Source organism: Rhineura floridana, chromosome 5, assembly GCF_030035675.1.
Source record: "Rhineura floridana isolate rRhiFlo1 chromosome 5, rRhiFlo1.hap2, whole genome shotgun sequence".
NCBI lineage: Eukaryota > Metazoa > Chordata > Lepidosauria > Squamata > Rhineuridae > Rhineura > Rhineura floridana.
In genome coordinates this window covers 131,556,162-131,580,176 of record NC_084484.1, presented here as the reverse complement: position 1 = coordinate 131,580,176, position 24,015 = coordinate 131,556,162, and the positions used below count along the sequence as shown (strand labels likewise).

At 37.5% G+C, this 24,015-nt stretch overlaps 1 protein-coding gene across 1 annotated transcript in view; it reads left to right on the top strand.

Annotated features, from left to right (window-relative positions):
* The window catches only part of ZNF654 (zinc finger protein 654), a 29,670-nt gene extending 6,388 nt beyond the window's left edge, over positions 1–23,282 (top strand). Inside the window, exons 2-9 of the mRNA XM_061628073.1 lie at positions 3,313–3,458; positions 5,156–5,237; positions 6,241–6,376; positions 9,070–9,272; positions 10,495–10,634; positions 12,717–12,858; positions 14,502–16,788; positions 18,454–23,282. Coding sequence (XP_061484057.1) covers positions 3,313–3,458; positions 5,156–5,237; positions 6,241–6,376; positions 9,070–9,272; positions 10,495–10,634; positions 12,717–12,858; positions 14,502–16,788; positions 18,454–18,461 — 3,144 coding nt within the window. The 3' untranslated portion in view covers positions 18,462–23,282. The remainder of the gene's footprint in view (positions 1–3,312; positions 3,459–5,155; positions 5,238–6,240; positions 6,377–9,069; positions 9,273–10,494; positions 10,635–12,716; positions 12,859–14,501; positions 16,789–18,453) is intronic.
* The last annotated feature ends 733 nt before the right edge of the window (positions 23,283–24,015 follow it).

Here is a 24,015-nt window from a genome sequence, read left to right as displayed (position 1 = left end):
CAGTATTGCCTACACATTGACTGGCAAAGGTCTTTCCCTACCCTATCTGGATATGTCAGGAACTGAACTTGGGACCTTCTGCATGCAGAGCACGTGCTCTGCTATGAGCTCCATCCTGTCCCCTTGGGAGTGACCCAAATACAGTAGCTAACATTTGTACGTCTGCCTACAAGTCAGGAAGCTGGTTTTTCTTCGGGTTTCTTATCCTTCCCACAGCAGCTTGTCTTGAGAATCATAATTAAATGGCAGATAATTTGCTGAGAAGGGTGATCTCAGTCATCCTTAAGGGACACAGTGGCCTGTTCATCCCACAGTAAAGACCCACCTGCAGATCGAAGGGATAGTTTAAGGGGCAAAGAGGAAGCATAGGATGCAAGTGTGAGGTATGTGTTTATGTAAAGAGCAAGAAGGGATTTTACAATAAAGTAGTGTATCTCCTAGATACAGTTGATTTGTCATCATTGGAATCTGAGGACAAACACAAATTCTTCCCCCTCTGGAGAAAAGCTGTTAAGACATTGCTTATTTCATGTTTGACTGAGTTGTACATGCAAGACACACCCAATATTAATTTAAATACTGTTTTACATATTTGAACAAGTTATTCAGCTTCCACGGTACACCCTTGATGGAGATTACCCCTCCCCCATTAGACCTTGTACCAAAGTACTCGAGGTAGTAAAAACTGAACAGGGGGAAGTTGCTGAAATAAGGCACCGATGGCCACTTCATGTAGATGACCTCTTGTGATCACACACTGCCCCCCTCCTTAAACATTCATTCTTATGCCCTCCCCACCCCACCCCCGGACCCAGAATTTATTAGTCCATCAGTCTTGATGGAAGATGGCTGGAAAAACTGCTTGTTACTAAATGCCTGCAGACACATTTGTTCCCTTTCCCTGGCCAGGATGCACATCAACTTGCTTAAAACCAGGGCCCCCAAATAAGTACTTCTTCTCTAGAATTGGAGGGATTGGTATTATTTGTGCAGGTGGGTAAAATGAGATTTTGAAGCACAGATTTTCGGAAGACGTGGTAATTGATCAGCTAGGAAGTTCTCAAACATTTAAGCACATTAAGTATTGTAGTTCAGATATTTCCATTAATTCTCAGGTGGCCTATCTCACTCTATCTTCCTACTTTTGGTTTGCTTTCTCTAAGTGTCCTTTATTTCTCCTTTCTTTGCTATATGTTTCTTGTTAGCTGTTGCTGAAAGTCATGGATAGTATGAGTAGTATGAGGTGGTGTACTTATATTGTAAAATCAAAAAGGGGAGGTCAAAGACCAAGATGCTGGAAAATGGGAACTTTTATTTTTGATAAAACCCAACGCGTTTCAGCCTTTCAACGTTTGATATTGGTACAGTACAGAAAGCGATTTGCTTGTCTTATAATCTTACAAGCTATTATCCCCTGATGAAGGCCTGTAGATAACAGGCTGAAACGCGTTGGGTTTTATCAAAAATAAAAGTTCCCATTTTCCAGCATCTTGGTCTTTGACCTCCTCTTTTTGATTTCTCATTTGGATGCTAGCCACCCTCTGCTTATTCGTGTTTATATTGTATACATCACTTAAATATAAATAAAAGCAGTAACACTTGTCAATAAAATAATTTGAATCCACGACTGACGTGAGTAATCAATCAATCAATAGTTTATTTCAGTCATAGACCAGATATATACATACATATAGATACAATATGCCAACAAGAGGTAGATATTAAAATAAACGTTCACTGAGCCTTGACCTGAACTTTCCTGGAAGAAATGGAAGCCGCAACATATTTTGCAACTTTAAACGTAATCTGGGGGGAGTAATCTCCGAGCAGGTAATCAATATAGAAAAATTCTGGTCTGCCTGGAAAAGGGGCTAAAATAGGGGAAATTAGCTGTTTCCTTAGCTCGTGATAAAAGGGACATCTCAATAAAACATGTACATTAGATTCGATTTCTCCATCGCCACGGGGCATTTTCTCTCATTATAGGAAATTTTATTAAATTTGCCCTCCAAAAGGGCAGAAGGGAGAGAGCTCATCCTCACCAAGGTAAAAGCCCTTCGATGTTTGGGAAGTGTTAAATCAGCTAAATAGGGCATGGGAGAAAAATATCTAGGGTTGTATCTATGTTTTCTTACTAGCATCAAATGATGTTGAAAATCGTTGTCCTTGATGCGTTGGAAGATGGCTGTTCAAGCTGGATTTAGTCCCATTTCTAAGATTATTGGTACAGAGAAGCCCAAGTTGGAAATTTTTTCTAAAATTAGCATTTCCCATATTGATTTAAAATCATCAACTAAAATAAGCAGGGAAAGACCATTTGGGTCAAAAATCAATTTTAACCATGTATTTATTTTAAGAGCCCAGATACGTGATTCTATGGATTGAAGTCCCGTTTCTAACCTCAAAATAAAACTGGGTATGTAGGTTGAAACGGCAAGAGTGGCTCTCATAAAAATGTTTTGGATAGTTTCTAAAATCGTAAATTTCTCCGAAACAGTAATTTGGGATCCATATGTAAGTTGAGGGATAATTTTCACCAGAAATATTTTAACTGCTGAGGGAAAAGATTGGCCACCTCACTGATAAAAAAAAGTTAATAACGCCCTCATTGATCTTTTTGCATTTAAGATCGCTGCGTTAGTCTGTAATTTAAAAGATCCCGAAGTTTGAAAGGTCAGGCCCAAATATTTAAAATTCTTTACCTGCTCGATTATTTGGCCGTTAATACGCCAAATATGTTTTGGTCTCTTTTTTGAAAAAACAACCACCTTGGTTTTTGAATAATTTATAGTTAAAAATTCTGATGTACAAAAAGAGGCTAAGGCGGCTAATAAACGCTTTAAACCGATGGGTGTCCTTGACATTAGTGCTATATCATCCGCATATAAAAGTAAAAAACGGGGGACACCTGCTAGTCTAGGGGGATGCGATAGTATAGAGGCCAATTTGGGTAACACATCATTGATGTAAATATCGACGTGAGTAATGAACTGTTCCAAAAATTATGGGGTCCCTAACATCAGTAGTTTGTGAATGGAAGCACATTCATTTGTATTGTGCCTATGTCAGCAGTTCTCAGACAATGTAATTCAGACCTAGTCCTTGTTTATCAGTTTGCCTGTCTTGTTTTAAATAGTTGTAATATCTGTTGGTAATTTTACTGTCTCTGCCAGTGGGCTGCTCATCTGCCAGATATTACAAAAGAGATTATCATGACTTTGCAATTTGCTGGGATTCTTCTTTGTGCTACTTCTGACCAAATAAAACTTGTACTTTTCTCCCCTCCCTGTCTTCTCCCCACCCCACATATAGGTTGTGGAAGACTATGCTGGAAGATGGCAGGTTCCTCTGCCACAGCTTCAAGTGCTTCAGACAGCACTCTGTTGTTTCACATCTGCATGTGTATCTTTCCCAGATGAATGTGAGCATGTACAGTATGTGCTGAGTAGCCTAGCCTTGTAAGTATTATTTTACTACTCCTCCCGTGAAATTCCAAGATTGTGAAAAGCAAGTAAAAAATGATAAACAGCAACTTGACAGAAGATAAAATTGTAGTTGTCTAAGGCATACAAATTAAAATGCTTGGGAAATAGAAATCTATTAACCTGCAGTGTAGGCACCAGCCACCTCTTTAGAAAGTGTATTTCATAACTGAGGTGCCACCACAATCGAAGCCCTCTTTTGTTACTGCATAACATGCTTCCAATAAGGGAGTTAATTGGAGAAGAGCTGCAACAAGCAATCTCAAAACCAAATCTTTGTTTCTCCTATTGTCAGATTTCTGTGTTAACTTTCTGGACAAGTCATCACTTGAGAAATTCATTGTCAATTCTACTGTTTTCTGAATTAAGTGTTCTGAAGAAAACTAATATCTCATTATTTCCCAGCATGTGAAAATCCTATTCCTGTAATAACCATTCCACAGGCTGTAGTTTGTAACAATATGCTCCTGGGTGTTCACATGTAAGGCTAATATCGCTGAATAACAATTCTCATTTTAATTAAACTATTCATTAATCTTCCTCTAGAAGAAAATCACCTTTTCTCTATGAACTTAAGACATGAAACAGAGCTTTGAATAGAAAGCTAGTTTTAGAAGGGACTGTGTTCTTTACTATTTTTAAAAGGAACTAAATTGTTAGTATGCCATAGTGTTACAGTGGTGTTTGCTTATTATAAATTGAAAAACAAGCTCAAAATCCGTGATAACCCTGTTTTGAGCATCTTTTAGGATAATAGGCAAAAGCATCTGTGATCAGATTGAAAAACTTCATATTTTTAATCCCTTGTCTATCTCAAATTATGCCACAGTCTCCAGCTCGAACATTTTGAGGAGGACTTCCGGTTTCCAGACGTGCTCATGACTGAGATTACGGTTTTAGAGAACTATCTTTGTGGATTAACATAATTGGTACTTTTGGTTGAGGTGCTATTGGTGCCATGAGTAGCTTGGTGGAGACTTGTAAAATTATTCAACGTTACTTGCATTCCTGGCAGGAAGGCCACAATGAATAGTAAAATGCATTATTCCTCCAGAAACTGTTGCAGATTCCTATAAGGGTTCCTTCACATATTACTATGTGTATTGGGAACATCACACTAGACTATACAGGGAGTTGGAGTTCAGTAACATTGGACTCAGTCTCTCCTCTCTGCTTCTGCAGTCCTGAGGCTTATACGTTATGTGGCATTATGAAGTTGAATTCTGGTGAGACTAAATTAATAACTGATAAGACCTGTACATAACGAGCGGAAGGGATGACTTTCTCACAAAAGTAGGGCTCTGTGACTTTAGATATTGAGCTACAATTCCTGTCATCCCTGACCATTGGTCATGCTGGCTGGGGTTGATGGGAGTTGGAGTCCAAGAACATCTGGAGGGCCACAGGCTCCCTATCCATGATTTATAGCCTTATCTCAGCCAGTCAGGTTTCATATTTAGGATGCTTCTGGAATAGTTATTAGGTTCATCAGTGAGAATACATGCTAGTGCGCTAGTATCAACAATGGCTTCCTCTTGTGTTCTGATGCAATTAAAGGTGCTTGCTTGATGCAAAGCCCACAGGGGCTAGGGCCACATTGATTCTGCACTTAAAACCTGTGTAAGAATATGCATTCATAGGCCTGGTTTTTGATTCCTTGTTTTGATTTTTAGGAGTTTTTTTGAATTGCTGCTGTTCTTTGGAAAGGATGAATTCTATGAAGATCCTTTAAAAGACATTCTGGGTTCAATCCAGGTAATTTGTTGTTCATATGTTTTGGGAAAAGCTATTACACTTTATCACTATATGTGACAGAGGTACTTAAGCAATAAGTAGACATCTGCTTTGAAAGACCTTAACATTTAAAAATGTGATGGTTAAATTTAATGCTAAGAACAGCACACAAGTAGTATGATTAGCTTTTAATGCCAAACTCCCCTAGGACAGGGATGGCCAACTTTTTCAACCTGGGACTTTGGATCTTATACTTTCAGTGCCCCCCCCTTTTCATACTGGGGAAGCAGAAAGCAATTTTCTAGTGCTAAATGAGAAGGTGCTTACAGGGTGCTGTAAGAGTTGGAGGTAAGCCTGAGAGTCACACACCTTTCTGCCAGGCCAGTACTATTCTCAGGCTTCTTTCTTGTAGCTTTTTCACCCACTGAGAATACTGCTAACTTTGGGCTTACATCTCAGCATGTCACTGACATCTCCGCCATCACTCTGTAACACAATGAGAGGATGTTGCCAAAGTGTTGGTTATGTATGTATTTTTGTGATCCTGTGGATGGGTGAGGGAAGGAAAGTTTGAGAGAAGCAGTGGAGGGTCATTGAGAAGGGCAACATGAGAACAGTGCTGGCCAGCACTCTGACTTCCTTCCCGTTTGTCCAAGAAACCTCTCAGTTTAGCTGTTTCAGATGAACAGGCCTTCAGTTGACCATTGTTGCTCTAGGGTATACATTTTTCAGCATGATTTTCATGTGCAGTGTCTTTCAAACACTATGCCCTGCATTGTGCATTCATTTGTTAGTGGCAGCTCAGTTAACTTATTTATTTAACTTACGAAAATACAAATATAAACAATGAAAAAAATTACCCATAACTCATCATATAATAAAAACAATAATTAAAGGTTTAAATGTATTTTACCTAGTGCTTATATAAAACAGATACTTCTTTTAAAATATGTGATTTATTTCTGAAAATTTAAACAAACAGTTCAGTCCACGTGAAGTGGTTTAATGCTCATATCATTTTTAGGAATGTCAGAACCTCTTGAGCAGATATGGAAACATTAACTTGGAGTTGGTGACTCGAATTATCAGAGATGGAGGACCTTGGGAAGATCCTGTATTACAAGCTGTTCTTAAAGCAAAGCCAGTTTCTCAGGAGTTAGGTACTAAGTTATTTCCATCAATAGACCAAAATAGTACCATAGAGATTTGTCTTGAATCATAATATATATTCATGATTTTCTGTGGCTTCATTTGCAGGTTAACGGATTATGTACTGTACACCTGGTCTTATATTGGAGATAGCAGTGTGGAATTAACTTTTAATTTCATTTATTTATTTTTTTCTAATGGAAATTTCTGCCGTTCTCTATCATTACTCCCAGGGCAGCTGACAATCATGGAAAAGCAAAAAACCACACACAGTAAAATAATATAGCAGAATAAAACTAATTGAGATTAAAAGAGGCCTGGTTGAAAGAAATAGTCTGTGTATGAAGCCAACTCTGATATGAATACACTAGTGCTGGCGTAGTGGCTGCTCATGCATGTGAAGCTTTTTCTTTGTATGTATTGCTTCTGACCTGAGCAACGGGTTCAAAGAATGCCATGTGTTTGCCCCCATTGTGTTTCCAGATCTTTTCCCAAGTGAATTGGGAAGTATTTGCTTATATGGGAGCTTGAAGTGCAATTATAATATGAATGTTGCATTAAGAGTGAATCTAAAGAGTTAGTATCCAGCTACGAGAGTGGCTGCATACTATAGTCAGCATGGATTTTTCACATTCCGCAATGCTAAATTGAAAATACCCCCCTATGCCATTCTGATCCTTCCCATAAGCTCATTTCAAAACAAACCTTACAAAACTTATAGTCCTGAACTCAGAAAAGCTTGCTTAACAACCTTCTAAATTTTCATGGCAATACACAAAACAGTCAGAGAGAATAGAGAGTTTAAAGTGTAAAAAGAGGAAAAAACCACACCCCTTTTGGACTTTTTCTGTCAGAGTTCTCATAATCTGTTGAAATTAATTAAAAATCAGCCATGTTCACATAGTATCTGTAATCCTATTACTGACCTTGCCCCATACTCTGACCTTCATCTTCTGCAGTTTACAAGTTAAAAAAAATGCCTGGCTGATTTTTAATTAATTTAAGAAAATTTGGCTGGAACTCAGTTATAAGGCCAGGCATGCTTAGTAGGGATCAACTGTGTGTTCTAAAAGCAGACTCACAGCTGCAGGGTTGGCTAATTGGGGTTACACCCACGCCAGACCTTTATTTCACTTTAGACAGTCATGGCTTCCCCCAAAGAATCCTGGGAAGTGCAGTTTGTGAAGGGTGCTGAGAGAAGACTCCTATTTCCCTGACAGAGCTCCAGTGGCCAGAATGGTTGAACAGTCAGCCACTCTGATTGAAGCTCTGTGCGGGGAACAAGGCATCTCCTAGCAACTCTCAAAAACACTAAAAAAAATAAAGCTCCAAAAACAATTGTGGAATAATGGCACTGACTATTCTGCAGAATTGTTTCCAGTAGACATGAGGAGTGTCTCAGTTTGCACAAGATAAAACAGTGAGAGGTGAAATACATTCTAGCAAAATTCTAGGTGTGCTCTAATGCTTTTAATTGACCATGCCCACCTTTCCTTAGTTGGAGTAGTTTAAGCATAGCAGGCTGAAAACATGCATATTAGGCAGGCCAAGTTTGTTTGTTTTTCAACAGCTAGAGTCATTGCTTAAATAGCAACATATTGTAATCAGTCTGTTTTTACATCAAACTGCAGTTTCAGATTCAACTGTTAATGCACCCAAAATAGAAATAGAGCATAACCTTCAGTTTAAAGCACAAAAGTCTGTCTTCACCATCATATGACATTGACCAATAAAAAGGCTTTGAAATTAATAAAAATAAATTTGACACAGATTTTGAGGATGAATAGAGAAATTTAATTTTCTAGGTTAGATTCTCTATAGAAACAGCAGTAACACAGAAAAGAAGCGAAGTAAGAACAGCAACAAACATACAAAAATGTAATTTTCCATCTTTAGAGATGGCAGGTGTTGCCACCACTCACCATATGCTCAGAGGCACATGTTACCAAATTCTTCCAAGCTACACAGGAAGTGGATTGGACTGTGAAAGACCAACCCAAATTGTGTTTGCATTTTGACAAATTTGTAGCGCAGTAAAATAGAGAGGAGGCCAGGTCTTCTGCCCCCCTGGTGCACTTACTATAGCTGCCCAATTTCCCTGCTTTTCAAAGTTTGATATAAATATCTATTGGCTATAGATGCATTCTTAAAGCGCCAGGTTTTTTGCCTATTAGTGAATAGTTTTTATTAAATAGTCACTGGGGTGAATGTGAGAAAGTCATGTGGCAGTGTAGGTGATATGCTGCTTCGTAGGAATTTGTATACTGGTTTCTCATGTAGCTGGTATAAAATCCTTTGTCGCAAGACTGGCCTCATTCTATTTATTTTGTTTATTTTTAATGAAAATTATTTATTAAACTTGCTAGGTGCTTGTTACACAAAAATATCTCCAAGCAACTTACAAGCACAGCTTGGAAAAGTTACTTTTTTAAAACTACCACTCCCATCAGCCGCAGCCAGCATGGCCACTGGATTGGGCTGATGGGAGTTGTAGTTCAAAAAATAACTTTTACAAGCTCTGCTTACAAGATATTTAAAAACATAAGCATAAGAAAAATTACTTCCTAATATAAACACACAAACACATGAAATTCATTTTAAAAATATCAGCATAATTAGCTGTCTGTAGGTAGGTCTTTTTGTTTATCCTACTTTGCAATTTAAGATTTTTATAATTAACTGTTTTTCTGTTTGTTTTTACCAGTTAACAAATATTTAAGCTCTGAAAATCCACTGTTCTTTGAATTACGTGCCAGATACCTTATTGCCTGTGAACGCATCCCAGAGGCAATGGCTCTTATCAAGTCTTGCATGAATCATCCTGATATTAGTAAAGACCTTTACTTCCATCAAGCATTTTTTATGTGTCTTTATATGTCACCACTGGAAGACCAACTGTTTCAGGAGGTACTGTTAGTCACTTTATTTTGTCTTGCTTAGCAATACAGTTTAACCTTTGTTTTGATACAGATAGTACGCAATTTTAAAACTTATAGCAGAATAGACAGATGGTCATATCATCATCTTTAAAAATACATTTCTATACTAAATATTAAAATTTGTACAGAAGGTTATTTCTGAAGGGCAATGGGATCTCTGCTCCCTAACATTAGCAGAGCACTAACCCTGCCCCGGAATTATTAGTCCAGAATTTGTGTTGTGGAGGCCATATGGAAATCAATGGAGAGGGGAAATTGATGCGGACAAATTGCAAGCAGTTTCTGGTGAAATCCAGGGAAACTTTTAAAAAGAGATTTGAGGGGGGGATATGAGAGAGGGTGCTTTGCCGTGTAAATATTAATTATTAACACTTTTAAAAACGTTCCAAAGCAGTCTAGGCTGGAATAACATTAATTGCTAGTCTTGTTTCCTGTGATTGATAGTTGCACTAAATATACACATGTTGACTGTAACAATGATGATCACACTGTTTGAAACTAGTTTATTCTTTTGGTTGGAAAGACCAAGAGTTGAAACGCTATAGAAATGTATTAAAAAACAGTTTGTCTATAAACCATGCTGATGCAGAAAAAAATTATATCTCAAGCAATGATGACTCTAAAACACTGCCTCTAGTTCTTTAAACTGCTGTTGTCTGTACACAAACTATGTGCATGATTACCCTAGTTTTTCTGAATTGTAAATAATAGTTGGTGCCAACTTAATCACTGTGCTATGAAACTACTTGGGTAACAGTTTTTACTCTATTGCAGTCAATTTTTTTATGAAGGGATGAATAAAATTCATAAAGTTTAGAGCAAGTTTCAGTTTACTGCTGAGTTGATAGCTTACACTTCTGTATTGAAGGGTAGTATTATGAAGTTAATTTTTTAATCTTTTAACTTTGTTAGTGAGTGTATTTGGGCTGCATTTCAAGTTTCAGGTTGGGTTTCAAGTTGTCAAGCAAGCTGCATACAATGTTCAAATACGCTTTGTAAAGAAACTGACTCAGTATACTTTCCATTGTAAAATAACTATAATAACACTCACAGTCCTACCCCAGAATAAATTTGGCATTTATATTTGACAGCGGTAGCCCCAATAACAGTTTGAGGATTTCAATCACTGTTAAACAGTTAGCTTTTCTGTTATGAGTCTTACTTCAGTTCATCTCAATTTGATTGTATAGCACTTGAGGAGGACTGATTGCAAGAATGGCGTTGAAATCATCTGCAGCATTGCAAAAGAAGGGAAGACTGCCTTAGCCTTGTACCTTTGTGAATCATTCCTTATTCCACAGCTCAAAAAAGGAGAGATGTATTGCATATGGTAAATACTTTATTCCTCTAGTATTATTACTTTGTGGTAACAGATTGCAGGTTCATATCGATACAAAAGACTGGTAAATTTTTTTCTTCTATAGCTATACATAGTCAAGCTTTCATCTTCTAGCCATTGCTTGGTGCATTTTACTTTCCTTTTCTGAATCGCTAGTGAAGATATTCTTACAGTGTAGGATATATTACAGTTTCACTGACTGCAAAATGCAAGCTTCAAAGTATTAACTTAAGTCAGGTATTGAAAAGATTTTGCACTATTGCACATATTTAAAGACAGCAGATTGTTTTTTCTTCTGGTTCCAGGAATTACTTGCTTTCAAGTTTTTAGTGGCAACTGTAATTCCCCTCCCTGTGGAAGTGGGAATTAAAGTTATTTAATAAGGAGGTTCAATCTTTAAAAAATCTTCTATAGTATATTCCATTTGAACATGTTAAAATGTGAGAATTCATAAGCTCCTAGAATAACATTATGAATTAATTATAAAAGGGCCAAATAATTACAATGCTTTTAAATAAAAATATTTGGTAGTAATTTTTACTTGTAACCATGGAGAGAATGTTACACTTTGCAGCACTGAATTTCAGAAGTAAGCAGATTTTTTTCTACCCAGATTCTGTTGGCAATCATGTGGAATTCTTAGACTGACCCAGAAGTGCTATTTTTCTTTATTGCAAAGCTCTCTACATAATAGTATAATGCAAATGAAGTCACAGCAGGTATATTCATGTTTTAGAACTCTGGATTACATGTAATTACTGTGTTCCTAGTATGGGAATAGCAGGCACTGTTTTACGGTGGTTCCGTTCCTATCTCTCCAGCAGATACCAACGGGTAGCGTTGGGGGATGAGGTTTCAGACCCTTGGCCCCTCAACTGCAGTGTGCCACAGGGTTCTATCCTCTCCCCCATGCTATTCAACATTTATATGAAACCGCTGGGAGCCATCATCAGGAGTTTTGGGCTGCGGTGTCACAAATATGCGGATGACACGCAGCTCTATCTCTCATTTAAATCCTCACCAGAGTTGGCTGTGGATACCTTGTCCAATTGCCTGGAGTCTGTAAGTGGATGGATGGGAGAGAACAGGCTGAAGCTAAACCCTGACAAGACCGAGGTGTTACTAGTGGGGGATAGGGGAAGGCTGGGAAATTTTGACCTGGTACTTAACGGGGTGAAATTACCCCTGAAAGACCAAGTCCGCAGCCTAGGGGTCATTTTGGACTCCCAGCTGTCTATGGAGGCTCAAGTTTCTGCAGTGAGCCAGGCAGCTTGGTACCAACTTCATCTGGTACAAAGGCTGCGTCCCTACCTTCCTTTACATCTGCTCCCACGAGTGATACATGCCCTGGTCTCCTCTCGATTAGACTATTGTAAAGCGCTCTACGTGGGGTTACCCCTGTAGACGGTCCGGAAATTACAACTGGTACAGAATGCGGCAGCACGCTTAATAAAGCAGAGCCGTCGCCGGGACCATATTACCCCAGTGTTGAGGGAGTTACACTGGTTGCCAGTTGTGTTCCGGGCCCAATTCAAGGTGTTGGTACTAACCTTTAAAACCCTATACGGTTCCGGCCCAGTCTATCTGAAGGAACGCCTCCAGTATCATCAAATATGCCGCCAAACAAGATCAGCCTCACAGGACCTTCTCTCGGTCCCGCCGGTGAAAACAGCTAGACTGGTGCGGACCAGAGAGAGGGCCTTTTCGATCGTGGCCCCCACCCTCTGGAACCTGCTTCCTTTTTACCTTCATCACGCCTCCTCCCTGATGGCTTTTCGCCAAGCTTTAAAGACCTGGCTGTTCAGGCAGGCCTATGGGATTTCTGGGGTGGGTTAGGTTTTGATATTGTATTACTGAAGGATGGTTAGATGAATTGCTGTTAATATTGTAATGTGCTGTATGTATATGTTTTTATACTGTTTTTATATTGTGTACGTCGCCCAGAGTGTCCGCTTAGGCGGACAGATGGGTGACTAATTAAATAAAATTTTATTATTATTATTATTATTATCCTAGCTTGTATAAATAGTTTGCCTTAAACCTTATGCTAATGAACTGCTTTATGTTTTACAGGAAGCTAATCTTTCTTTGGAGTAAACTGCAGCTTAAATCTAATCCATCAAAACAAGTCTTTGTAGATCAATGCTACCATCTTCTAAGAATAGCTACAAACATAAGAGTTATTTTCCCTTTCATGAAAGTTATTAGGGATGAAGTAAGTAATTGTGCCTGGCAAACAATCTTTTTAAAGATATACTAGATCCTACTTCTGCTGTGAATAATCATTGTACAAGGAGTACAGATGCGTAATTGAACTTTTAGTTTAAATGTCAGGAAATGGTACATAGATGCTGCTTATCCAAATCAGTTTTAGCTGTGTGAATTTGACATGGGACCAGTGCAGACATAGGGCATTCTCCAGCTAAACAGTTGCACTGGTGCAAGCACTTTTAGCTGCACAGTGGAATTTCCTTGCCCTGTCCTCTCCCTGTGTGACCCTAAATCTGATACGGGGATTCCCCCAACCCTCTGGGACAGATTCAGGGGCTGAGTAGGGGGCATGTGGGAAGAGACGAGAGTAGGGATGTTCTGTTGCACAGCTAAAGTCCTTGTGCTAGTGGAACTGTTGAGTTGGATACTCCCCATAAAGCTTAACCATAGTTAGAGCTAACCATTGTTTTGTTAAACTTAATTCTGATAATGATTCGAAACATATTATGAAATCGTGGTTTAGCTTGTAGAGCTATATATACATCCAGAGGGAATGTACACAGTAGCATCAGGGAGACCTGGTTGCCATCTTGCAAGGAGAGAGGAAACTGCTTTAAACTATGATTAATGTGAACTGGCTTGCAAAATTAGCTTTAATCATTTCCCATCCTATTGTGCAGTTATGTCTTAACTGTGATTCTGTAAGTAGTATTCCTTAACCGTGGTTTGCAGTACTTATGTCTGTATAGGGCCATAAGATCAAGTATTGTTTAAAAAGAAACTTTGAAGACTGTTTTTCCTGCATCTAGCATATTAGTTTTGTGTTCTGTAAATTGCATTTATTAGTGAAAGTGCATTTTTTCTAAAAAACAAAAACAAAAAAACACCTTCCCAGTTACTTGTCACTTGACTACGTTGTCCTTGTTGCTTGTGCCATAAAGTGTCATTTCAAAGACAAGCTTATTACTCTTTTAAATACACTATAATATAGGCATGCTCTCAGTAAGATGCAAAAATTACATGTGCCCTGAAGATTGTGTATTGCACTGTGGAGGAGAGAAGTCCTTCCCATATTTGTACACCTGTCATGAGAGTACAAAGAAGTATGATTTCCTCCTAACATACAGGGTTGCACTTAAGATAGGCAAACATGAAATTTTGGGAACAACCAAGTTGGCACTTGCAAAGAACTCTTCCTTTACAAATCTATAATATTTGTAAACATAGGAAGCTGCCTCAGAATCAGACCATTGGTCTAGTTAGATTCAAGCAAGACCAGCTACATCAGCCATTCTCCTTGTCGGAAGGGCTTGTACAGATGAAGAATGCTTTATATAACAGAATGCTTTTTATAATAGTCCTGGTATAATAGAAAATGATTGTTCCTAGTTTATTGGTTACAAACATAAGATGACAAAAACTGTCTCTTGGAGCTAAACAGAAGCTTGTTTGAAAGACCACTGCTTTTTTGAACTGCGTATTTGGAGAGCAAATTGAGGCCTGTTTTGTTCAGTTTATTCAACTATCGGCTGTAATCGGTTAAGAGTAGAATATGATGTGTAGAAGGATCCCAGGAAATTGGATTGCCTTTATGTTCTGGGTTTAAAAACTCTTGATAGATTATACTCTGTCATTTTTTCCCCATAGGTTGGCAAGGAAGGCCTGCAGATTTGTGTTGAAATATGTGGAAGTGCTCTCCAGTTGGATCTCCGTGATGATCCAAAAATGAAGTGTCTCATATACAAAACCATTGCTCACTTTTTGCCAAATGATTTGGAGATTGTCAGAATATGTGCTCTTTCTATCTTTTTTCTTGAGCGCACCTTGGAATCGTATTACACTGTTGAACATCTGTATAAATGTGCAGATGAAGAATATAATGAACAAACCAGTTCTGTTCAGAATCGTGTGCGTTTTGAGTTGCTTCCAATTTTGAAAAAGGGATTGTTTTTTGATCCTGAGTTCTGGAATTTTTTGATGATCAAGCAAAACTGTTTAGCATTGCTAAGGGATAAACCATCAGTTCATTTGAGTAAACGTACCCCCGACCATTCTTCTGCAAATGTACCGAAGACCCGTCGAGCATTGCGTGGTGATCAAGTCTGTATAGCTGATTTAAACAATGGAGAACTAGACCATGTGAAACCTTCTGGAGCACAATTAACATGTCATAATTCCAAAAAGAACTATGTACCTCCTGGTTCATCGAAGGTTGATCACAATGTACCAAGGCACCGTTGTGTGTTATGTAACAGGGAATTTCTTGGTGGTCATATTGTGAGGCACGCACAAGCTCATCAGAAAAAAGGCAGTTTTTCATGTGTAATGTGTCGCAGAAAATTCAGGCAAAAAGGAGTAATGCTTAAGCACTTAAAGAATCACATCAAGAAAATGACAAGACGTCACCTTGCTATTATTTGTCATAAAAAGGAAACCCCTGATGTGAATGAAACAAACAGTTCCAATACAGGTGGCGCAATCGAAAATGGGAAGTTGGAAAGCTGCAAAAATAACAAAGTAGAGGTTGTCATACCGAATATAGATCAGGAGATGCAAAATTCTGAACTTGCATTGGATATGACTGAAAATCATGTTAGCTGTCAGGATAACATCATTGAAAATAGTGACATCTGTTCAAATAACACTCCTGAAATAGCCACTACAGAAGGATCACCAGAAAGTGATAGCAGTCTGAATAAAGAGCTGCCTGTACTTCATAAAGTAAATGGTGTGTTATGCCCTCAAAATGACTTGGACGTTAAAGACCAAGCAGGTAACTTCAAGTGTCCTGCTAATGGGTGTATTAGAGTCTTTAAAAAGATACGGTTTATGAATAAACATGCACGGAAAGCTCATCCCTCTGATCTGAAGGTGCAAGAACATATAATGAAGTCTAATAAAGGAAAATGTCGCTTTTGTCAGAGAAAATTTTTAGATTCTCAACATTTTATTGATCATTTAAAGCAACATGTTTATCCAAATGCTTATTTTTGTTTACATTTTAACTGTAATCAGAGATTTAAGCTATCCACTGAACTTACAGAGCACATAAAAAGCCACAGTGACTTCAAAGCTCAGTGTAACTTTGCACAGTGCTGTAAGCTTTTTGACGATCTTTCATTGCTGTATGAGCATGAAGCTCAGCATTATTCAAACAAAACTGATCCTCCTGAAGAAGTCAGTGAAAATAATTCTTCAGATATTACTTTGGAATCCCAGTGTACCATCCCAGAAAAAGCAAGTAGTAATAATGAAAAGGAAGCTGTAATAGACCTGCCAATTCCAACATGGAAAGCAAGGAAAGATTCTACAGAACCAAAGACTTACGTCCAGAGTGAGAAAAATAATAATAGTGTAATTCAGAATGGTAGTGAAAATGCATGCGGTGGTACTGCTACAGTTGTGAACTTGATAGACCAAAAGATACATGCAGTAGAGCCAAATTCAGAGAACTGTAAAGTTAGTGACCAACTAGTTAATGGGTATGGTGAACTGGAACAGACTTCTTCAACATCAGTGGACACTGATTCAGAAAGTGTGACTGACAAAACAAGAACAGAAAATGGATCTATTCTACCTGTTCTACAGAACTGTTGTGATATCCCATCAAACAGTGTTGCTACAGTCTCTCAGTCGCCTTCCAAACCAAATCAGATAACAGAAAATACTTCATACGGCTTAATTTTAATGAAGCCTTATGTTAGACCATTGCCTCCAAGTTACCTTGATGAACGATACATTAGCATGCCAAAACGTAGAAAAACTTTGACTGATAAAGTAGATGCCCATTCAGAGCAAGATAAAACCTGTAGCAAATCAGAAAGGTTAAGATGCAGCAAATGCCTGACCACCTACTGTAACTCAGAAGCACTTCAGCTTCACCTTGCACAAAAGAAATGTCGGACACTCTTTGGATTTGATTCAGATGATGAAAGTAAGTCTTGGAATACTAGGTTCACATACAATTCTAAAAAATAGTAGACAAGATATGACCCACACAATGAAGTGTCAGATGAACATTGAAAACAAATGCAGCACATACATTTAAGGAGAAATGCATCTAAAAAGGGTACATAAACACACACACAAATAAATATGTGGGATGGTACTGAATTTAATATGTGGAATGGTACTGAATTGTTGTGTGTTCATTTTAGGAATTATATTTGGGGCTTGACAAAACTAAATGCACCCTGTTAATTTCACTTGAAATTTTAGCCGCCTTTCATGCTGTTAACTAAAGTGTTGACGAAACTATTGATTGATCAGACATATTTTTGAGTAGTTCTATCCTTTCTTCCATGGAGGTTCCAGAGAAAAATGGTTAATCTCATCTTTTTGAGATGTTCCATGCATATTGATGTGGACAGTTTTTCTTTTTGATTTTGACATTTTACTCTTGGTTCTCTGCCTGTATTTGGAGTTGGAAGTGAACAAGCTTATTGAAATGGCTGAGGTAATGGTGACTGGCTGGCCTTGTGACCTAGAAAGAGTACATTAACTTGCTGACTGCAACCTTGGTAACTCAGGCTTGCAATCTGAACTGCTCCTGAATGATCAGGCATATGTGGAAGCTATGGCCATTGTTCACTATTTCTATCTGTTGAAAAGGCTGTAACGTTTCAGATTTAACCTTAACTATCATCCATGGGTGATAGCCAGCATTAATGTGAATTAGCTTCGTCTTCTCTGCAGCTCCCCCGAGCAGGGAGGATCCATTTTGTCACATGCCTTTGCTTATAATATTTCAGCATTGTGTTCTAAGGGACACTATACCCACATGTAGCACAAGATGATTGGTGCTTCTGGCCGGTTTACTATTGCATCATACTACATCAGGACTTACAGCATTAGTATTGGCATCCTTTACTATCTTATTTGCAGAAAATTCTATACTGCCAACAGTAAGAAAAAATGTGGTAAACAGCAAAATCTTTAATAAAATCACATTCATTTTAAAAAGTACAAAATAGATTACAGATCACTTTAATATTTAGGCTCTGTACAAAATGATTTTTATCCACTGTTTGTGGCTACATAGTTACTTTCAGGTTAACCTTTTCTGTGTCTAATCATTTTCTATAGTTAGCTAAACACAGCCCAATGGAGAGTTGCATATTTTTTAATAAAGATTTTCCACCTAGGGGAAATTCCATGGATTCTGAAAGACTACTACTTGTTTACTTTGTTCTTATAAGTACAGCCACACATACTGAAAAGAGGGGAAGTACATGTATAAATGCATGTCTATAAACAAGTGCAGAAGAACAAGAATGAAATATAAACTCACATTTTTATGACTTGGGAACAGTGCAAATATTCTGTAAGTGGTGATGGATAGGGGGTTTAGCTGAATTTAATTTATGTGCTTGTGTGTTTCTGAACTTTGCTGCTTTCTCTGAGTGGCTAGTTATTTCAGACCACTTTATTGTTCAGGGGAAAAAAAACTGAATATAAGCTGTCAGATTAGGAATGTGATGTAGCCAAGCAACAATTAGTTGGAAGTACTTTTTTAGACTATGTTCCATACTTGTTAAGTAACAGAATTCCAGTACAGAACAAGAATACAGAATATGACCAATGTAATCTGTTTTTACAGGTGCCTGATCAAATGTGGGAAGACTTCTCAGTGAAGAATAGTGTGGTGGAACACTACAGTATTCTGCATCAGTTGCTTTTCCTTGTTGGCCTTAATTATAAAGAAGTCTGAAGTTATTAAAGAAAATCATGACATTGCTCACAGTACAGTTGGGTCAGATCTAAATGATAGTAGGAGCTGTGCAGAATTTGAGTCCAGAAAAACTATGTTAAAGCCCCCAAAGTACCAGTAATCTAGAAGCCACAAGGTCCCACGTGAAGTTCCAGTGTGAGCTTGAAGTGCAGTTAATTACTAAGTGGTAACTTGCCCTAGAGAGAAATGCAGGTGGTACATGTCTCTTTCTAGCTGTGCATTGTCAAAGGAAGCCTGTCTACATGATAAAAACTCAATTAAGTAAACGTTGATCTGTTTGTAGAGGTTGTTTATTCTTAGCATTGGCATTTGGGTTATCTTGTACCTTGGAAACTGAATGAATGTAACAAAAGATCAGAACTTGGCAGTATCCTGGTAAAAACATATTAAGGCATACAAAAAGATTCTAAAAACAAGTAAACTTTTAAAAAATCCACCAACATTCTTCTTTTCAATATCTGACTCATAGAGGACATCTACAAAGAATGCAGGCATAATGAAAATCCATATAAGTACAGGGGTGGATATTAAACAGGCCATTTAAAACTCAACAGTAAATGCATATAATGTGAAGGCAGCTGAACTTGAATTGGAATATAAAACTAATTTTTGTTTTAGATATAGTTATTCTCTTTCAGTTGGTATGACTGATACCTTTAAAGGCGTTTCTTCTATAAAGTGTGTTACTATAAACAAAAATATAGTAATACCTTTTGTAGAGATCCAAAAGATGCAAAGTAGACAGTCAATCCTAGGAATAAAAGCACTTGGCAAAGGAACTTTATACTTGGATAAAGAGCACGATATAAATGTTTTTTTAAAATAAGTATATTCAAATTGTATCACTATAGGAAGATAGCACTGAATTTTCACTATGAAACAGTTGCTTTTTGTCATTTAAGATTATTAAAATGTATTTCTTCACAAAATCTGTGGTAAAATATTTAGGACACACAGTTCCTTTAGCCAACTGAATACCTGTAAGGACAACTCGCATTTTGCCTTGAGACATGAAGCTTTAACACTCCCCTTACTTTTAACATGGTATATGTAAAGACAGCATTCAAATACAAAAAGTACCCAAATGAATATTTTCTGGGAGAAGAAACCAATGTGCAAATGTTAAGATGTATTTTGCTAACCCCTGATGTTTTGGATACATTTATTAGGGAGGAGTTGTGTTTTTTTAAAAAAAAATAAAATAAAATGTATGGTGGGTATATGAATTATCAATTTCAATTTGTTGATCAGTCCTAATTTGAAATCAGGTAGTTATTTCACCTCATTCATATATATAGAGCAAGGATATTTCAGTGTTCTGTTAAACACAAAACATCCATCACCAACTCCATCTAAAGAGCAAGGTATGAAACTATGATCTCTCTCTCACACACTCACATACTCTGGGATGAAGGATGGGATATAAATTCAATAAATAATAAAAATAAATAAATATACACACACTTGCAGTACCTTAAAGCTATCCTTTAACTATGTGTATAAGTGGTTTGATGTGGTGGACGCCAAAGTATGTGTTTAACCTTCCTGTGCGTTTGAGGTTATTGGCTTCGATCCAGATTCTTGGGGAGCGTAGGTGGCTGCAGGAGATTGGTGAAAATTTACTCCTTGCCCTTTGCCCTTCTGTCAGTGGGAATGGAAGGAGTCTGTTTGTAGAACACTTAGTTTGTATCCTGCCCATTGTTAAGGCTGTGCTTGACTGCTAAAATACAAAAATTCAGTCCAAATTACAACAGCAGATTTCTGTGACTTGTATAAATCATGAAAATCGAGTATTTCTTTGCATGGAGGTAACACAATATTGCACAAGCCTAGTACCTGGCTCTCTGCATTTTAACCATTTGAGACATTAAAGATCCAAGATAACCTTTTCCTGTTTGTACTCCTGTACCCATAATCATTTAATAGTTTACATTAAATGGGAGTCATTGACAAATACTGGTCTTTAACTGTGATTTAATTGGAATCTGCTTGATAACATTGCCAGATTAATATTTCCTATAATTAGTGTCTTAAAAGTGAAAGTTCTAATAAATGGCATAAATTAATATTAATTGTTGTAAAATAGTTCTGTTAAGTTCAGTTGGATTTCTGTCAAAATACAGATAATAACTGATGAACATAACAAGAGCCTACGAGAAGTTTTCCCCCAGCAGCTGATAATTCAGAAGCATACTGCCTCTGATCCTGGAGGGTAATTTATAGCCATCATGACTGGTAGCTATTGCACTGTTTCAGTTTTCAAGAGTATTCATATTCAGGTACTCATGGACTCTTGTGTGTTGGCCACGTTTTAGTTTCATTGCTCGAACTACATTTAAATGAAAGAAATGAGCATTGTGTTTGAAAACCTAGAAATTTGCTTCAGGAGATTCACACTTGCATATGAGTATTGTAAAAAAAACCCACTTTTTTCCCTAAATGGTGTGCTTTTTCTTATGCACTATATGATCAAGTTGCTTTAAAAGACAACTGGGTTTTGCAGTGCAATTTTTCAGTTTGTGTGGATATTGTAGCTGTGATACTTTCTTATCAGTTCTGCTCTGGGGTTTTTTTGGAAATGGACAGCAACTGTCTGTCAGCTTGAAATTGTCTATAATGCACTTCTGCTGCTGTGCATTGCCATCTGTTGGGCCTCCAAGCAGAGCTTGGAAAAGTTACTTTTTTGAACTACAACTCCCATCAGCCCAATCCAGTGGCCATGCTGGCTGGGGCTGATGGGAGTTGTAGTTCAAAAAAAGTAACTTTTCCAAGCTCTGCTTCAAAGTTTGACTCCCTCAGGAATAACTTGTTTTTGAAGTTGATGATGAATTTTCTAAAGTGTAAGATCAGTCAAAACAGCAGTAGGTAACATTTTGTAAAAAGGAAAAGTTAACCCTTCTATTAAATGTTTACTATTTCCAGTTTGCTTTGCCTGTTCTATCAAACAATTTTAAGAGAAACCTTTAAAATTAATATGATTTTAAGTTTTTATCTGATCTCTGCTATGCCACCACACAAGGGCTTTGGATAAGTTGAAGTACTAAGAAAACATGATAGTTTGTATTGAAAAAGGGATGGGACTGCTGGCACACAGGTATGAATGTTTGGAGTTTCAAGCACCCTAAAATGGGAATGTTTTGAAATCGAGAATTGCATCCCCAATCTGTTTTTAAAAATTAAGCTTATGTTACAGTGGTTAGATTTCTCTGCCCCCTTTCTTCTCCTTATGCCTCATTGTCCAGTTCAGACTTGGGTCAGATTTTGGCCCCAAGGATTGTCAGATAGTGGCTATTTGCTCATGAGAATACTACAATGACACAGTTGTTGAGATGTGAACCTTATCTTAACCAAGCATTTGTGTGTACATTTTTGAAGTTTTTGTGCTTAAAGCTATCATACATGGATTTAGTCTAAATGTAAAGAGTCTGGATTTTAAGAGTGTCTGGATTAGGGTAATTGAAAGAAAAACAAATCCTAGAATAGCTCTGAAGGGATGGTATCCCACCTGTCCTTCCCTCTGCTGTATTTCTCCAGCGGGTCATACCACCTCCAAACAATTGGCCAAGAGGTATAGCAGAAAAGAGACTGTTGTTGTGAACTATTTTCCCAGTCAGAGAAATGTACTATAAAAGGGGTTGGTCCTTTTTCTCTCTCCCTTGCCCAAATGTCAAGAAAACAAGGGTGTCCACAGCCATGGTAGTATTACTGCTGAACTCATGGCTCTTTGTCTCTAGTTAACAATTGCTACTTGCCCCAGATAGGTAGACAAATAGCAGATTGCATGGCCAACATGCCCAATGTCTAAATTCAGCATAATATGGAAAACTCCACTATTTCAAGCACCTCTATTCAGTCAACTCCCCCCCCATTTTCAGGGCTTTTAAAAAGTTTCAGGATACCTCTTAGTGTCTAAAATGGATTCTGCACTAGCCCAACAGCTGACAGTGTTTTCCAAATCATTTCTTTAGGATTTGAAAGACTTAAAAAAGATGTCAAGTTCTTTACTATATAAATTTGGTTCATATTAAAGGTTGGGTAAAACTCTAATTACCTTACCTTGTGGGTAACCTGCCTCTACAACCAGTTTTGTAGGAAAAAGTTGGAAATAGGTTATATGTGGGAAAGGTCACTGGTACTCTGGTTATTTAGCCATATTTGTTAAAACATCTAGAAATTGTATAGTTCAGATCATGTATAACAAGAAGTTTCAGCAATACTCCTTGTGTAACACCATGGGGTAGGATGAAACAAAAGGGGTGTGTGTGTTTTAATTTATTTTGTACTGTATAACACTTTGATTAAATGCAGTGTGTGCATTTTGGGACTCCTAAGTTTAATTTGTAAAAGCTATTACAGGATCAACAAGAAAGGAAATTTGTGCTTCCTTCTTGAATGTTAAATTATTTCATTTTGCATTTTATATAAATACAAATTAAAACTGAGCCATCAAACTGCAATAAATCAACAGTAGTATTTCCATTTAAAACTTTTTGTATTGTAAATAGAATTGTTCAATAAAATATTGTCTGTTATTAAAGATGATTTCTATGATGCCTGGGGTTTTACCTAGGAAACACTTGACAACCGTAGTTACATCATGGCTATACAATTGCTAGCATGTTGTTGTATTTTGTATAGCACCCATACAAAATTATCATTTAGCAATATGTGTTTAAGTAAAGATGACTAACATGCCAGGTGTCAAAGCAGCATGATGATATCGATGGACTGTAGAGTTATACTGGCTTTTTTGTTGATCAGAGTTTGGGCAGCATTGATAACTCGCTTGGCATAGGGAAGCAAATAGTGGACACTTCTGTATTTTAAGATTCTCTTACATCCTTAGCCACAGAGCCACACATCTTAGTGATGTCTGTGTTCTGCTGCTACCAGCATCTTTGTACTGGTATTATCTGTTGGGTCACTGTGATTGTAGCCCATTTCTTTACTACTTTGGCATGAGTAACATACTACAAAGGGTTTTTTAAATTAAAACTCCAATTACTACCACTAGATGTTTTTGATATATCTATCATAGAGCTTTGACATTGACATAGATATTACCAAGGAATCTGCAAAAGACTTGGCAGTCTAATAAGAACCTGTATGTAGCTTGGTGCTATTTTCTGTTGGGCGCTAATCATGAGCACCAAAAAAAAAAAAGGCTTTGGGGTAAATCTTGTATTAAGTAAATGCTGTACCTGCTTTTTAAAATCATGTGAACTTGTTTTTGAGGAATATGTATACAGAAACCCTGAGTTTTATATTATCCTTTTTCTGTAATACCGTTCTTGGCTGCATCTCCAGACATTGGTCCACATGTACCAGCCTTTTTTCCCCCAGCTGGTCTTTCCGAGTATGCATTGATGGTTAGCTGTGTATCTTATCCAGAACTATGCTAATAAGGTTTCCTGTCATACCATGTAGGAT